The sequence below is a fragment of the Carcharodon carcharias genome, chromosome 16 (genome assembly GCF_017639515.1).
Source record: "Carcharodon carcharias isolate sCarCar2 chromosome 16, sCarCar2.pri, whole genome shotgun sequence".
In the NCBI taxonomy this organism is placed as follows: Eukaryota; Metazoa; Chordata; class Chondrichthyes; order Lamniformes; family Lamnidae; genus Carcharodon; species Carcharodon carcharias.
The window spans coordinates 93478682-93497005 of record NC_054482.1 but is presented as its reverse complement, the minus strand read 5'-3'; the positions used below and the strand labels follow the sequence as shown (position 1 = coordinate 93497005).

The 18324-nt window shown below is 44.6% G+C and overlaps 1 protein-coding gene across 1 annotated transcript in view; it reads right to left on the bottom strand.

The window, feature by feature from the left end:
- Positions 1-18324, bottom strand: part of hyi (hydroxypyruvate isomerase) — a 45200-nt gene that overhangs the window by 3014 nt on the left and 23862 nt on the right. The window contains exons 7-9 of the mRNA XM_041208538.1: positions 13706-13755; positions 7609-7678; positions 4903-5037 (exon numbers count right to left, since the gene is read on the bottom strand). Of these exons, the coding sequence (XP_041064472.1) occupies positions 4903-5037; positions 7609-7678; positions 13706-13755 (255 nt within the window). The remainder of the gene's footprint in view (positions 1-4902; positions 5038-7608; positions 7679-13705; positions 13756-18324) is intronic.

The window sequence follows — 18324 nt, the reverse complement described above, 5'->3', positions numbered from 1 at the left end:
GTGGCTTGGAGGGGAACATCCAGGGTGGTGGTGTTCCCATGTGTCTCCTGCCCTTGTCCTTCTAGATGGTAGCAGTCATGGATTTGGAAGGTGCTGTCTAAGGAGCCTTGGCGAGTTTCTGCAGTGCATCTTGTAGATGGTACACAATGCTGCTACTGTGCATCAATGGTGGATGGAGTGAATGTTTGTGGATGGGATGCCAATCCAGGGGGCTGCTTTGTCCTGGTTGGTGTGAAGCTTCTTGAGTGTTGTTGGAGCTGCACTCATCCAGGCAAGTGGAGAGTATTCCATAAAACTCCTGACTTTGCCTTGTAGATGGTGGGCAGGTTTTGGGGAGTCAGGAGAATCCACAGTCTCTGACCTGTTCTTGCAGCCACAGTAATTATATAGCTGGCTCTGTTCAGTTTCTGGTCAATGGTAACTCCCCCAGGATGTTGATAGTGGAGGATTCAGTGATGGTAATACTATTGAACAGCAAGGGGCAATGGTTAGCTTCTCTCTTGTTGGAGATGGTCATTGCCTGACACTTGTGTGGCGTGAATGTTACTTGCCGCATTCAGCCCAAGCCTGAATGTTGTCTAGGTCTTGCTGCATATAGGCATGGACTGCTTCAGTATCTGAGGAGTCGTAAGTGGTGCTGAACATTGCACAATCATCAGTGAACATCCCCACTTCTGACCTTATTATGGAAGGAAGATCATTGATGAAGCAGCTGAAGATGGTTGGGCCTAGGACACTACCCTGAGGAACTCCTGCAGTGATGTCCTGGGACTGAAATGACTGACCTCCAACAACCACAACCATCTTCCTTTGTGCTAGGTATGACTCCAACCAGTGGAGAGTTTCCCCCCCCCGCCCCCGAATCCCATTGACTCCAGTTTTACATGGGCTCCTTGATGCCACACTCGCTCAAATGCTGCCTTGATGTCAAGGGCAGTCACTCTTAACTCACCTCTGGAGTTCATCTCTTTCGTCCATGCTTGAATCAAAACTGTAATGAAGTCAGAAACTGAGTGGTCCCGGCAGAACCTAAACTAAGCATCAGTGAGGAGGTTATTGCTGAGTAAGTGCTGCTTGATAGCACTGTTGATGACCCCTTGCATCACTTTACTGATGATTGAGAGCAGACTCATGGGGCAGTAGTTTACCGGGTTGGATTTATCCTGCTTTTTGTGTACAGGATGTACCTGGGCTATTTTCCACATTGCCAGGTAGATGCCAGTGTTGTAGCTGTACTGGAACCACTTGGCTAGGGGTGTAGCAAGTTCTGGAGCACAAGTCTTCAGAACTACTGCCAGAACATTGTCAGGGCCCATAGCCTTTGTAGAATCCATTGTCCTCAGCCATGTCTTGATATCATGTGGAGTGAATCAAATTGGCAGAAAACTGGCACCTACGATCATCCACTTGGCACTCCTGGCTGAAGATGGTTGCAAATGCTTCAGCCTTTTCTTTTGCACTGATATGCTGGGCTCCTCCATCATTGAGGAAGGGGATATTTGTTGAGCCTCTTCCTCCTGCGAGTTGTTTAATTGTCCATCACCATTCACGACTGGATGTGGCAGAACTGCAGAGTTTAAATTTGTTCCATTGGTTGTGGGATCGCTCAGCTCTGTCTATCACATGCTGTTTTGTATGCAATAGTCCTCTGTTGTAGCTTCATCAGATTGAGACTTCATTTTTAGGTAATCCTGGTGCTGCTCCTGAAATGCCCTCCTGCACTCTTCATTGAACCAGGGTTGATCCCCCAACTTGATAGTAATGGTAGAGTGGGGGATATGCCGAGCCGTGATGTTATAGATTGAGGTTGTATACAATTCTGCCGCTGCTGAGGTTCCACAATGCCTCATGAATGTTCAGTTTTGAGTTGCTAGATCTGTTCAAAATCTATCCCATTTAGCACGGCGATAGTGCCACACAATACGATGGAGGGTATCCTCAATGTGAAGACAGGAATTTGTCTCCACAAGCACTCCTACCAATACTGTTATGGACAGATGCATCTGTGACAGATAGGTTGGTGAGGATGAGGTCAGAAATTTTTTCCGTTTTGCTGGTTCCCTCACCACTTGCCGCAGACCCAGTCTTGCAGCTATGTCCTTTAGGTCTCGACTGGCTCAGTCAGTAGTGGTGTTACTGAGCCAGTCTTGGTGAAGGATATTGAAGTACCCCACCCAGAGTACATTCTGTGCCCTTGCCAGCCTCAGTGCTTCGTCCAAATGGTGTTCAACATGGAGGAATATTGAGGAGGCAGGGTAAGTAGTTACCAGCAAGGGGTTTCCCATCCATGTTTGGCCTGATGTCATGAGACTTCATGGGGTCCAGAGTCAATGCTGAGTACTCCCAGGGCAACTCCCTCCCGACTGTATACCACTGTACCGCCACCTCTGCTGGGTCTGTCCTGCCGGTGGGCCAAGACCTACCCACGGATGGTGATGGTGGTGTCTGGGGCATTGTCTATAAGGTATAATTCTGTCAGTATGACTATGTCAGGCTGTTGCTTGACTAGTCTGGGACAGCTCTCCCAAATTGGACACAAGCCCCCAGATGTTAGTAAGGAGGAATTTGTAGGGTTGACAGGGCTGGCTGTGCCGTTGTCATTTCCAGTGCCCAGATCGATACCGGGCAGCCCATCGAGTTTCATTCCTTTTAGGCTTCATAGCAGTTTGATACAACTGGGTAGCTTACTAGGCCGTTTTGGAGGGCATTTAAGAGTAAACCACATTGCTGTGAGTCTAGAGTCACATGTAGGCCAGACCAGGTAAGGACATTAGTAAACCAGGTGGGTTTTTACGACAATCGACAATGGTTTCATGGTCACTATTACCAAAACTAGCTTTTAATTCCAGATTTATTAACTGGATTCAAATTCCACCAGCTGCTGTGCTGGGATTTGAACTGTATCCCAACAACATTGACCTGGCCCTCTGGATTACTAATCTAGTGACATTACCACTATGACACCCGCTTCCCAACTGACCACAATCTTCCAATTTTCCTTAGAAATTGGAGTGGTGCCAGAGGACTGGAGGATGAAAAAAGTTACACCCCTGTTCAAAAGAAGGGAAGGGGGCTAAACTTGGCAATTCAGAACAATCGGCTTATCATCTGTGGTGAGGAAACTTTTAGAGATATGAATCAGTGACAAAATGAACTGACGCTTGGAAAAGTATGGGTTAATAAGTGCAAGGCAGCATGGATTTGTTAAAAGCAAATCATGCTTGGCTCACTTGATTGAGTTCTCTAGTGAAGTAACGGAACGAATTGATGAGGGTAGTGCAGTTGGTGTTATGTATATGGGTTTTCAGAAATGTTTGATAACCACTGGAGTGACCGGTGGCTTGATTGAAGTATATAAGATCCTAAATTGTATTGACAAGGTGGACATGGAAAGGATGTTTCCTCTTGTGGGTGAGTCCAGAGCTAGGGGACATTATTTTAAAGTTAGGGATTGCCCTTTTAGGACAGAGATGAGGAGAATTTTCTTCCCTCAGGGGGCTGTGCGACTTTGGAACTCTCTGCCTCAGAAGATGGTGGAGACGGGGTCATTGAATATTTTTAAGGCAGAGGTAGATAGATTCTTGTTAGTCGAGGGAATCAAAGGTTATCAGGGGTAGATGGGAAGGTGGACCTTGAAATACAAATAGATCAGCCATGATCTTAATGAATGGCAGAGCAGGCTCAAGGTGCTGAATGGCCTACTTCTGCTCCTATTTCGTACGTTCATATGTAATAAAATTGTTAGCAAAATTGAAGCCCCTGGAATTGAAGGGACAATGGCTGCATGGATACAAATTGGTTCAGGGAAAGAAAGAATTGCGTAGTGGTGAACAGTTGTTTTTCAGATAGGAATGATATGTGCGGTGTTGTCCCCCCAAGAGATGGTGCTCTTTTTTACAAATAAAAATAACCAGGGCTTGAGTGTACTGGTAACGCTTTCAAAACTTGCAGATGACATGAAAGCTGGAAATGTAGTGAATAGTGAGGAGGACTGTAACAGACTTCAGGAGGACATGGACAGTCTGGTAAAATGGGAAGGTACATGGCAGGTAGAATCTAATGCAAAAAAATGCGATGTGATTCATTTTGGCAGGAAAAATGAAAAGAGGCAAAAAAACAAAATTATATAATTTTAGAGTTTTAGTGTAACCTAGGGGTACACATACACAAGTCTTTGATGGTGGCAGGACTAATTGAGAAAGTTATTTAAAAGGCATATGAGTTCTTTGGCTTTACAAATAGATGCATAGGTACACTGGTTAGGCCTCAGCTGGAGTATTGTGCTGAATTCTGGGCAGCACACTTCAGGAATAATGTCAAGGCCTTGGAGAGGCTGCTGAGGAGATTTACAAGAATGGTAATAGGGATGAGAAACTTCAGTTACATGGACAGACTAGAGAAAGTGGGATTGTTCTCCTTAGAGCAGAGATGATTAACGGGAAGTTTGACAGAGGGGTTCAAAATCTTGAAATATTTTAATAGAGTAAACAAGGAAAAATTGTTTCCAGTAGCAAAAAGACACCAGAGGACACAGGTTTAAGACGGTTGACAAAAGAACCAGAGGCGACATGAGGAAACATCTTTTTTATGCAGCAAGTTGTTCTCATCTGAAATGTATTGCCTGTTGGAGACAGATTAAATAATAACTTTCAGTGGGGAGCTGGATAAATACTTGAAAAGGAAGAAGCATGTTGAGCCATGGGTCAAAAGCAGAACATTAAAAGAACTTTCCAAATAATCCCAATGTCCAGCTTTTGAGCTGGCACAGGCATGTGGGCCAAATGGCCTCCTCCTGTCTGTGTGACTCTGCGATCACAAACGTACACTCCCAAATTTCAGTACTGTGTCTATAGTATCTAAAGAAAGAAGAGTGTGAAGGAAATGCAATTCTGGGTAACCCACCTTTTGGAGTATATTCGCAGCCTATAAAACCTTGATATTCCAATTTCTCCAGCAGGCCGTATATGTAGCTGTAGTTGATCTCTCCGGGACTATCTGGTTCATTCCGGTTAGGAGCTTGTGCGATTTGGACATGACCTGATGGTAGAAGACACAACACATCAGAGCAGCAATGCAGTACATCCTTCAGGGATCTTAACCAAACAACATGTAAAGTAGGACTCAGGATTAAAAGCGCAATTATCTCTGACAGGAGATCTCTGCACGGAATTCACTGACAGCCATGTATGCCATTGAGCTTGGTGAACTGAATATTTTTTAATGAAAAACACCATTCTTAATTATGTTTCTGGGAATGACAGCTTTAGCAGTGTATTGATGGTGGCTGGTTCATTCAATGTAATATCTCATCAGCCTAGGCAAAACTTCAGTGTCCTCTGCAAATTAACAGACTTTAATGATGTGCCAGTCTCAAATTTGATTGCAATATAATACCCTTTCTGCTGATCAGCACTACACAACTCCAGGTGCTGCTTAGTGTGATTGAATCATCGGGGAATTAAACTACCCAATACAATCATCAGTTGAACTTCAAGCAGGAACAGGTCATTCAGTACTGGACAAATGAGCACAGAACAATTCTACTTGTACATTCCATGCACAATCCTGTTGTATATGCCCGAGGACTCTTCCACTCGGTACCTTGATTATGAGACATAAGCCGTGAAATGATGGAGCTTGCAGCTTTAGTAATTCTTGGAGTGTTTTTAACTGCAAGGAAAATGCAATTCTTAAAATTTAATTTTAATTCTAATTTCAGAAATGGGGCTGCTGAACCACTCCAATTAACTTCATATAATTTAACATTCTTTCCCACAGCAGCAACGTTTTTGTATGCACTTTTATCCCTAGTTCCTGAAGGCTAGGGTACCCAAATAACGCCCAGTGAAGATTATCTTGGCATTTTCATTACAGCCATTGTCAGCTGGTAGCACTCTCACCTCCAGAGTCAAATAATTATGCAGAATATACTGTACCAAAACAGGCCATTCAGCCCAACCTATCCATGCAGATGTTTATGTGCTGCTTGAGCCTCCTCCCATCCTTCTGTATCTAACTCTTAACAACGTAAACATCTATTCACTTCTCCCTCATATGCATCCCCTTAAATGCATCCGTACTATTCAGTTCAACTGCTCCCTGTGCTGGCGAGTTCCACATTTTAAGCAATGTTCTTCTGAATTTTGTGTTCAATACCTTTGTGACTATCTTATATTCATGGCCTCTAGTTTTGTTCCACCCCATGAATAGGAACAATCTGTCTGTGGCAACTCTATCAAAACCTTTAATAATTTTAACCATCTGAATTAGGAGAAAGGAATAAGGTTAACATTTCAGATTGATGACTTTTCAAACTACCCCACCTTCCATGCTAATGCTTCCAATATGTTTTCCTTTCCCCTTAGCTGAGGATATCCCTCCATTGTGGTCCACAGGGACCTCAATTGTGTCCATCCCACTTCCCGCACATCTGCTCTAACCCCTTCCCCTTCCTCCCAGAACCAAAATAGGGTTCCCCTGGTCCTTGCTCTGCATCCCACCAGCTTCCACATTCAATGGATTATCCTTTGCTATTTCTGCCACCTCTAGCACAATGTCACCACCAAACACACCTTCCCCTCCCAACATTCTGAAGGGACAATTCCCTCCATGAAACCCTGGCCCACCTCCAATTGCACCCCCTTCCCATGACAACTTCCGATGGAAACAGAAAATATGCTTTTTACCTCCCCACTTCTCACCCTTCAGGGCCCCAAAACACACCTTCCAGGTGATGCAGCAATTATTTGTACCTCTTTCAATTTAGTCCTGCTCATGCTGTGGTCTCCCCTACACTGGGGAGACTAAATGCAGGCTGGATGATTGCTTTGGAGAACACCTCGGTTTAGTCCATAATCGTAACCTTGATTACTGGTCAACAGTCACTACCACTCTGATCTCTCTCTCCTCGGCTTCCTACACTGATACAATGAAACTCAATAGAAGCTGGAGCAACAGCATCTCATTTTTTGATTAGGCCCTTTACAAGCTTCTGGACTCAACATTGGGTTTAAGGGTTTTAGATCTTAACCACTGTTTCCATTTTTCAAACAGCAGCTGTTGGTAATGATTCTACTATTCCCATTTACAACTCCCCAAGACCCACCTTCTGTTTCTTTACTACTGTTACCATCCCCTTTTGCCTTGCACCATCATCCCTTTTGTCATTTAATTTCTCTTGCCTACCTCCCTATCACAGACCTTCCCTTTGTTCTTTCCTCCCCTCCCTTTTTCCCTGCCTCTGTAACTTGCTTAAAACCTATTACATATCCTATGTGCTCCAATTTTGATGAAACGTGAATTTTGCTTCATGCTGCAGATGCTGCCTGAATTGCTGAGTATTTCCAACATTTTGTGTTTCAATTTATTTATAATAGGTTTAGATTCTGCAAATGTCATCTCTACAGCACAGATGACAAGCAGCACCCACTGTCCAAGCAGCACAACACACAGACACATTGTTATCCACGTCCACACATACATGTCGATCCTCCAAACCCGCCGGAAAATTAGCTAGCACCATGTATAATGACTTTCCTAGTACATTGGGAGAACAATGGATACAAACCCTCTAAAACGCATACATGTAGACTGAAAAGAAGTACTTGCCTATCAGAGGGAAGTAGTTGGCAATGTTCTGAGTGAGATTCCCATCCATTATCTGGCAGTGAAACAAGTCCTGCAAACACAATTCAGTTAATGCAGAAACAGCAACAGTCTCTGCACAGAAAACCTCTATGCATTACCTCAGTATGAGATATCAAATACACACAGAACAATCTTGTACAAATACAATGTCTGATCATGTAACAAAAATAGAATGAGATCGAGAATCACATCCCACATTCAGTCAGAGGGTAGGTTTATAGAATTGTACAACAGAGAAAGAGGCCTAACAGTTCTATCCAGGGTATTTAGTTCCACACAAGCTTCCTCCCACCTTACATCATCTCGGCACAGCCTTCTATTCCTTGCTCCCTCAATTATTTACTTAGCTTCCTCTTAAATGCATCTATGCTAATTGCTTCAACTATTCGATATGGTAGCAAGTTCCACATTCTAACCACTCTTGAGTAAAGAAGTTTCTCCCGAGCTCTTTATTGGATTTATTAGTGACCATCTTGACCTTGCCCAGTGAGGCAATGTTATCACTCAAACAATTCAATTTCACTGAGAAAGGTCCATTAGTAAATATTAAGAGAGGAATTTTTCAAAGTGTCACGACACCAGCGATGCCTCACACACAACAGAAGACAAGAAAATCATTGGCATACTGCCCACAATGTTTTCTTTTTGTCCTTGCATGCAACATTGCAGGCAGTGAACTAATGATTTTCTGAAAAGCTGCTTGCTGTTTGTGAGGCTGACTTGTGGCAAGAGGTTTCACAAATGCTGCCCTATCATTATAGAAATTACTGTTGGTGGTAACAGCACATGGATGCTTAATGTGTTGGCATGACAATCCTCTGTACACTATAACAGGGCATTAACTCCATCATTGCAAACAGAAATTTCTAACCTACAGTTTTCAAACTAGATCTCTAAGTGCATTTTACAGAGAATAACTGGAGCGCTTAGAAGGAAACCCCCACTGATGATAAGACCATAAGATATAGGAGCAGAAATTAGGCCATTCGGCCCATCAAGTCTGCTCCGCCATTCAATCATGGCTGATAAGTTTCTCAACCCCATTCTCCCGCCTTCTCCCTGTAACCTTTGATCCCCTTACCAATCAAGAACCTATCTATCTCGGTCTTAAATACACTCAATGACCTGGTCTCCACAGCCTTCTGTGGCAATGAATTCCATAGATTCACCACTCTCTGGCTAAAGAAGTTTCTCCTCATCTCTGTTCTAAAAGGTCTGAGGCTGTGCCCTCAGGTCCTAGTCTCTCCTACTAATGGAAACATCTTCCCCACGTCCACTCTATCCAGGCCGTTCAGTAGTCTGTAAGTTTCAATCAGATCCCCCCTCATCCTTCTAAACTCCATCGAGTATAGACCCAGAGTCCTCAAACATTCCTCATATGTTAAGCCCTTCATTCCTGGGATTGTTCTCGTGAACCTCCTCTGGACCCTCTCCAGGGCCAGAACATCCTTCCTGAGATACGGGGCCCAAAATTGCTCACAATATTCTAAATGTGGTCTGACCAGAGCCTTATAAAGCCTCAGCAGCACATCCCTGCTTTTATATTCTAGTCCTCTTGAAATAAATGCCAACATTGCATTTGCCTTCCTAACTACCGACTCAAACTGCAAGTTAACCTTAAGAGAATCCTGATCACAACAGCGAATCCCTCAAATGATAAAAACAAAAAACTGCGGATGCTGGAAATCCAAAACAAAAACAGAATTACCTGCAAAAACTTAGCAGGTCTGGCAGCATTGGCAGAGAAGAAAAGAGTTGACGTTTCGAGTCCTCATGACCCTTCAACAGAACTAGGTGAATCCAAGGAAAGGGGTGAAATATAAGCTGGTTTAAGGTGGGGGGGTTGGGTGGGGGGAGAGAAGTGGAGGGGGGGTGGTGTGGTTGTAGGGACAAGCAAGCAGTGCTAGAAGCAGATCATCAAAAGATGACACAGACAAAAGAACAAAAGAACACATAGGTGTTGAAGTTGGTGATATTATCTAAACGAATGTGCTAATTAAGAATGGATGGTGGGGCACTCAAGATATAGCTCTAGTGGGGGTGGGGGGAGCATAAAAGATTTAAAAATATTTAAAAATAATGGAAATAGGTGGGAAAAGAAAAATCTATATAATTTATTGGAAAAAAACCAAAGGAAGGGGGAAGAAACAGAAAGGGGGTGGGGATGGAGGAGGGAGTTCAAGATCTAAAGTTGTTGAATTCAATATTCAGTCTGGAGGGCTGTAAAGTGCCTAGTCAGAAGATGAGGTGCTCTTCCTCCAGTTTGCGTTGGGCTTCACTGGAACAATGCAGCAAGCCAAGGACAGACATGTGGGCAAGAGAGCAGGGTGGAGTGTTAAAATGGCAAGTGACAGGGAGGTTTGGGTCATTCTTGTGGACAGACCACAGGTATTCTGCAAAGTGGTCGCCCAGTTTACGTTTGGTCTCTCCAATGTAGAGGAGATCGCATTGGGGGCAACGAATACAGTAGACTAAGTAGACTAAATGCTGCTTCACTTGAAAGGAGTGTTTGGGCCCTTGGACAGTGAGGAGAGAGGAAGTGAAGGGGCAGGTGTTACATCTTTTGCGTGGGCATGGGGAGGTGCCATAGGTGGGGGTTGAGGAGTAGGGGATGATGGAGGAGTGGACCAGGGTGTCCCAGAGGGAATGATCCCTATGGAATGCTGACAGGGGGGGATGAAGGGAAGATGTGTTTGGTGGTGGCATCATGCTGGAGTTGGCGGAAATGGCGGAGGATGATCCTTTGAATGCGGAGGCTGGTGGGGTGATAAGTGAGGACAAGGGGGACCCAATCATGTTTCTGGGAGGGAGGAGAAGGCGTGAGGGTGGATGCGTGGAAGATGGGCCGGACACGGTTGAGGGCCCTGTCAACGACCGTGGGTGGAAAACCTCGGTTACGGAAGGAGGAGGACATGTCAGAGGAACTGTTTTTGAAGGTAGCATCATCAGAACAGATGCGACGGAGGCGAAGGAACTGAGAGAATGGGATGGAGTCCTTACAGGAAGTGGGGTGTGAGGAGCTGTAGTCGAGGTAGCTGTGGGAGTTGGTAGGCTTGTAATGGATATTGGTGGACAGTCTATCACCAGAGATTGAGACAGAGAGGTCAAGGAAGGGGAGGGAAGTGTCAGAGATGGACCACGTGAAAATGATGGAGGGGTGGAGATTGGAAGCAAAATTAATAAATTTTTCCAAGTCCCAACGAGAGCATGAAGCAGCACCAAAGTAATCATCGACGTACCGGAGAAGGAGTTGTGGAAGGGGGCCGGAGTAGGACTGGAACAAGGAATGTTCCACATACCCCACAAAGAGACAGGCATAGCTGGGGCCCATGCGGGTACCCATAGCCACACCTTTTATTTGGAGGAAGTGAGAGGAGTTGAAGGAGACATTGTTCAGTGCGAGAACAAGTTCAGCCAGACGGAGGAGAGTAGTGGTGGATAGGGATTGTTCGGGCCTCTGTTCGAGGAAGAAGCTAAGGGCCCTCAGACCATCCTGGTAGGGGATGGAGGTGTAGAGGGTTTGGACGACCATGGTGAAGAGGAAGCGGTTGGGGCCAGGGAACTGGAAATTGTTGATGTGATGTAAGGTGTCAGAGGAATCACGGATGTAGGTGGGAAGGGACTGGACAAATGGAGAGAGAAGGGAGTCAAGATAATGAGAAATGAGTTCCGTGGGACAGGAGTAAGCTGACACGATCGGTCTACCGGGACAGTTCTGTTTGTGGATTTTGGGTAGGAGGTAGAAGCGGGCCGTCCGAGATTGGGCGACTATCAGGTTGAAAGCTGTGGGAGGAAGATCCCCAGAGGAGATGAGGTCAGTGACAGTCCTGGAAACAATGGCTTGATGTTCAATGGTGGGGTCATGGTCTAGGGAGAGGTAGGAGGAAGTGTCTGCGAGTTGACGCTCAGCCTACGCGAGGGCCCCAGCTATGCCTGTCTCTTTATGGGGTAGGTGGAACATTCCTTATTCCAGTCCTAATCCGGCCCCCTTCCACAACTCTTCCTCCGGTACATCGATGATTACTTTGGTGCTGCTTCATGCACTCGTCCGGACTTGGAAATATTTATTAATTTTGCTTCCAATCTCCACCCCTCCATCATTTTCACGTGGTCCATTTCTGACACTTCCCTCCCCTTCCTTGACCTCTCTGTCTCAATCTCTGGTGATAGACTGTCCACCAATATCCATTACAAGCCTACCAACTCCCACAGCTACCTCGACTACAGCTCCTCACAGCCCGCTTCCTGTAAGGACTCCATCCCATTCTCTCAGTTCCTTCGCCTCCGTCGCATCTGTTCCGATGATGCTACCTTCAAAAACATTTCCTCTGACATGTCCTCCTTCTTCCTTAACCGAGGTTTTCCACCCACGCTCGTTGACAGGGCCCTCAAACATGTCTGGCCCATCTCCCGTGCATCCGCCCTCACGCCTTCTCCTCCCTCCCAGAAACATGATAGGGTCCCCCTTGTCCTCACTTATCACCCCATCACCCTCCACATTCAAAGGATTATCCTCCGCCATTTCTGCCAACTCCAGCATGATGCCACCATCAAACACATCTTCCCTTCACCACCACCCCCCCACCGTCGGCATTCCATAGGGATCATTCCCTCTGGGACACCCTGGTCCACTCCTCCATCACCCCCTACTCTTCAACCCCCACCTATGGCACCTCCCCATGCCCACGCAAAAGATGTAACACCTGCCCCTTCACTTCCTCTCTCCTCACCGTCCAAGGGCCCAAACACTCCTTTCAAGTGAAGCAGCATTTCACTTGCATTTCCCCCAACTTAGTCTACTGTATTTGTTGCTCCCAATGCAGTCTCCTCTACATTGGAGAGACCAAACGTAAACTGGGCGACCGCTTTGCAGAACACCTATGGTCTGTCCGCAAGAATGACCCAAACCTCCCTGTCGCTTGCCATTTTAACACTCCACCCTGCTCTCTTGCCCACATGTCTGTCCTTGGCTTGCTGCGTTGTTCCAGTGAAGCCCAACGCAAACTGGAGGAAGAGCACCTCATCTTCTGACTAGGCACTTTACAGCCTTCCAGACTGAATATTGAATTCAACAACTTTAGGTCTTGAACTCCCTCCTCCATCCCCAGCCCCTTTCTGTTTCTTCCCCCTTCCTTTTGTTTTTTCCAATAAATTATATAGATTTTTCTTTTCCCACCTATTTCCATTATTTTTAAATCTTTTATGCTCCCCCCACCCCCACTAGAGCTATACCTTGAGTGCCCTACCATCCATTCTTAATTAGCACATTCGTTTAGATAATATCACCAACTGCAACACCTATGTGCTCTTTTGTTCTTTTATCCATGACATCTTTTGATGATCTGCTACTATCACTGCTTGCCTGTCTCTACAACCACACCACCCTCTCCACTTCTCTCCCCCCACCCAACGCCACCACCACCCCCCCACCTTAAACCAGCTTATATTTCACCCCTTTCCTTGGATTCACCTAGTTCTGTTGAAGGGTCATGAGGACTCGAAACGTCAACTCTTTTCTTCTCCGCCGATGCTGCCAGACCTGCTGAGTTTTTCCAGGTACTTCTGTTTTGTAGCAAATCCTTCAATATTGCCAGTTAGTCTCATTGTGATCACTGCCACCTGCTTTTATTAGTTATTCATAACATCTAAAGCAGAGATAATATTAATAATGAAATTAACTGTGAGATAGTTTGAAGGCCATCACAGATATGCTTATTGCTGACACCTCTAGCCAAGATAAGGCACTCACTGAATGGTTAAGATTTCTGTCATGATAACTACAAGATCAGTAGAAGTGTACCTGAGGTGGATTGCTGAGAAATATTTCTGCCCATATTACAAAGCAGCAATTGGACATGGGTGTGATATTAACATTCTGAGTGAACATGAATACGCTGGCTGCTGTGCCTCATCAAAAGAGATTTGATTACTGATTCATCAGGTTTTCTGTTCCCTGTCCTCCTCCCAGTCAAAGCTGCTCTCCATTATTCTTACATAACCTAAATCATTGGCAGCTTGGGAAGTTGGGGAATTATTTTCTATTTACAGTATCACTCACCAATTGGAGTTTCAGGTTGGGCCTATCCACTTGCTGCAGAATCCCCGCAGCTGAAATAAACAGTATATCTGTTATTAAACAGCATACAGTGGATGCAAGGGAAACAGCTGTTAACCAGCAGATTAAACCACTCAAATTCCATCACCATTTTAAACCACATTATGACTAATTTTATTATTGTGCAGTCTTTAAAAGCTTCATAAGATAGTGGTTTTATTCTATTGGGACCTAGTGTAGCAGAAGACTGCTGCATTCTGTATGTCAGACATGCTGTATCACAGGTGGCAATTGTGAACTTTGTTGGGAGACAGGCAGACTCGTATGTACATCATGAGTGATTGAAGGCAGAAATTAATATAACCTCCCTGACAAGTGTTTATTTTAGCAAAATAAATAATGGTGGAATCATACAGCAAAGAATGTGTTCATTCAGCCAATCATGCCTGTGCCAGCTCTTTGGAAAATCTAATTAATCCCAGTCCCCTGCTTTTTACCCATAGCCCTGCAAATGTTTCCTTTTCTTTTAAAATATAGGTCCAATTCCATTTTGGAAGTTGGACCTGCTTCTACCATCCCTTCAAGTAGTGCATTCCAGATTATAACAACTCTTCACATAAAATAATCTCGTCCTCTCTTCCCTGGTTCTTTTGCCAATTATTTTAAATCTGTATCCTTTTGTTACTGAGCCTCCTGTCAATGACAACAGTTTCTCCCCATCGACTCGTATCAAAACCCTTTATAATTTTGAATGCCTCTAGCTAATATCCCTTTAACCTTGTCTGCTCTATGGAGAACAATCCCAGCTTCTCCAGTCTCCCCACATGACTGAGGTCCCTTGGCACTGGGTACCAGCTGCTAAATCCCCTCTGCATCCTCTCCAAATAATTGTAACTGATAGAACATGCTGTGCAAGGGAGTGTCACTTTAAAAAAGCGGCTGGCACTGTGTGCACTTGCTGCCACATGGTGTATAGCATAGGAGCTAAGAGTGCAGCATTGAAATATAATCCACAGTAAATAAAACACAGAGCTGTGTCCATGTGGTTTCAATCCCAGGTAAACATAATTCCCCAAAGGGCATTATCACAAAACTCACAAACGCAGTTATAGAATATGGTCTACTCCTGAGAATTTAATATGTAATTTTGGCTTTAAAAAGACTTGATTTCAGTACCTTTCAGTTAAGAGTAAACTGTAATAAAAATGGCAATAAAATACCTAGATATCAATTAAAAAATAGATTCTAATGGAAGCTACAATTTTATGATGTTAGTATATATTCACCATTTCAATGATTCTACTTTTTATCTCAAGACTTGGTTTATTGTATGCTGCATGTGTACTACACCTGAGAGGCTGATGTCATCATCCACCTCATCCGAGATGAGTTACAACTTGGTGTCATCATTCAGTATTGTCTGGATGGGAAGCTCTTCAACCTTGGTCACCTCTGGGCAAAAACAAAACTCACCACCACAGACATCCATGACCTTCAGTTTGCGGATGACTGCTACCTGATGGCTCATTCTGCACAGGACATGCAAAGGACGCTTGACCTCTTCAACACCTTGTATAAGAGGCTTGGCCTGTCCTTAAACATCGCCAAGTCGAAGGTCCTTCACCAACCTGCCCCGGGCCAGTTGAGCATCCCCCACGCCATCCACATAGATGGAGTGGCTCTGGGGTATGTGCAGCACTTCCCTTATCTCTGCAGCTGCCTCTCATAAGGGACTACCATCGATGAGGAGGTCTAACACTGAGTCAACCGTGCCAGTGCTGCCTTCTTTAAACTGCGCCATGTCTTTGACAACAGGGACCTTTGCAAGTCAATAAACGTTCTGGTTTATAAGGCTGCTATGTTGACCACCCTCTATCATGACACAGCCAATGGTAAAGGCTGAGTTGTTCAGATCCCAGAAGGAAACTTGAAACAACTGTCATAACCTATTTTTGCAATTTGTATGTTTCGAGATGCAGGTTTTGAATTCAGACCACCGAGTCTCAGGCGGTTTTTTTATAAAACTAAATTTAAGATTTATTAATACAAGAAAGATTGTAAGCACATACATATGTCTACAAAATTGCTACTGTAATAACTACAAAAATCCCCTAATTAATCTGACTCTCAGTTAGACCCCTGGTAAGGCAACAGTAAAGCACAGGTTTAAACAGACCCCTGGCAAAGCACAACCTGGACAGTTGTATTCAAAATCAGTTTCTTTCAGCTCTGGGTCCTTGCAGACAGACTTAAGGCTTACAGGCTGGAGGCTTTAGATCTTAGAATCCATCCTCCTTTTACCAACACTCTTCTCTTACTTTATATATATTTTCCTCTTTGAATGCAAATTCTCATTGTCATTAGGATTTTTTAAACTTTAAATCTCCTAACAATAATACCTTTTCATAATATCCACTTCACTAGTAAGCTTTTAAAAAAATAAACACGTTGTTTCTGAGCTTCACCTCATTAGGTTTAACATTTCACCTGCACTTTTGAATGGTCTATTTAAAAATACAAATTGCCCCCTTTACACTTCACCTTTTATTTCCCAATGATAAAAGCAAAATACTGCAGATGCTGGAAACCTGGAACAAAAACAGAAAATGCTGACAAAACTCAGCAGGTCTGACAGCATCTGTGGGGAGAAAAACTGAGTTAATACTTTGAGTCCATATGACTCTACGTCAGAGCTAAAGAAAAGTAAAAATGTGATGAAATTTATATTGTTTAAGGGGGGGTGGAGCAGGTGAAGCTGGATAGAAAGCCAGCGATAGTTGGGGGCTAAGGAGGGATTGACAAAGATGTCATGGACAAAAGGACAAAGGGGTGTTATTGGTTATGGTACTGGCTAAAGGAGGTGCTGATGGTGGCATTAAGGTAGGAAAGCAGAATGTGATAATAGCAGAACAAGGGTAAGCACCCTGGAAAGAACGACATGAACAAGTGACAGATGGTCCCTGTGAGGGTGGGGGGAGGGGACAGTGGTGGGAAAAAAGATCGAAAATAGGATAAAAGGTGGGGATAAAACAATGAATAAAAATGAAAATAAATCAAAATAAAAATTAAAGTAAGTGGATGAAAAAATATAAAAATAAAAATGAATATTGAGAAAAGGGGATAAAAAGGGGTGAGGATGGAGGAGAGAGTTCATGTTCTGAAGTTGTTGAACTTAATGTTAAGTCAGGAAGGCTGTAAAGTGCCTAATTAGATGATGAGGTGCTGTTCCTCCAGTTTGCGTTGGGCATGAGAGCAGGATGGTGTGTTGAAATGGCAAGCGACAGGGAGGTCTGGGTCATGCTTGCGGACAGACCGAAGGTGTTCTGCAAAGCATGGCCCAGACCCAAGTCTGCGTTTGGTCTCTCCAATGTAAAGGAAACTGCATTGGGGGCAGCGAATATAGTAGACCACAAGGAGGTGCAAGTGAAGTGCTGCTTCACCTGAAAGGAGTGTTTAGGCCCTTGGATGGTGAGGAGGGAGGTGGTAAAGGGGGAGGTGTTGCACCTTCTGTGATTGCATGGGAAGGTGCTATGGGAAGGGGGTGAGGTGTTGGAGGAATGGACCAGGGTGTTCCACAGGGAACAGTCCCTATGGAATGTTGACGGGGTGGGGGGTGAAGGGAAGGTGTGTTTTGTGGTGGCATTATGCTGGAGTTGGCGGAAATGGCGGAGGATGATCCTTTGAATGTGGAGGTTGGTGGTGTGAAAAGTGAGGACAAGGGGGACCCTATCACAGTTCTGGGAGGGAGCGGAAAGTGTGAGGGCAGAGGCACAGGTGATGGGTCGGACACGGTTGAGGGCCCCGTCAACCACAGTGGGTGGGAACCTTCAGTTAAGGAAGAAGGAAGAAATGTCAGAGAAACTGTTTTGGAAGGTGGCATCATCGAAACAGATGCGACGGAACTGAGAGAATGGGATGGAGTCCTTACAGGAAGCAGGGTGTGAGGAGCTGTAGTCGAGGTAGCTAAGGGAGTGGGTGGGCTTGTAATGAATATTGGGGATCACCAGAAATGGAGACAGAGAGGTCAAGGAAGGGAAGGGAAGTGTCAGAGATGGACCATGTAAAGGTGATGGAGGGGTGGAAATTGGAAGAAAAATTGATAAATTTTTTCAGGTCCAGACGAGAACATGTAGCGGCACTGAAACAGTCATCAATATATCGAGAAAAAAATTGTGGGAGGGGACTTGAGTAGGACTGGAACAAGGAATGTTCCACATAGTCATTAAAGAGACAGGCATAACCGGGGCCCATGTGATGACTGTTTTGGTTCATTGTTTTAGCCCCATCTTTTATCCTATTTTCGATCTTTTATCCCACCACTGTCTCCTCCCCAACTCCATCCCCACAAGGGCCATCTGTCACTTGTTCATGTTGTTCTTTCCAGAGCGCTTACCCTTGTTCTGCTATTATCACATTCTGCTTTCTTATCTTAATGCCACCATCAGCACCTCCTTTAGCCAGAACCACTACCAATAACACCCCTTTGTCCTTTTGTTAATGACATCTTTGGCAATCTCTCCTTTGCCTCCAACTATCACTGGCCTTCTATCCAGTTTCACCTGCACCACCCCACTTAAACAGTATAAATTTCAGCACATTTTTACTTCTCTTTAGGTCTGAAG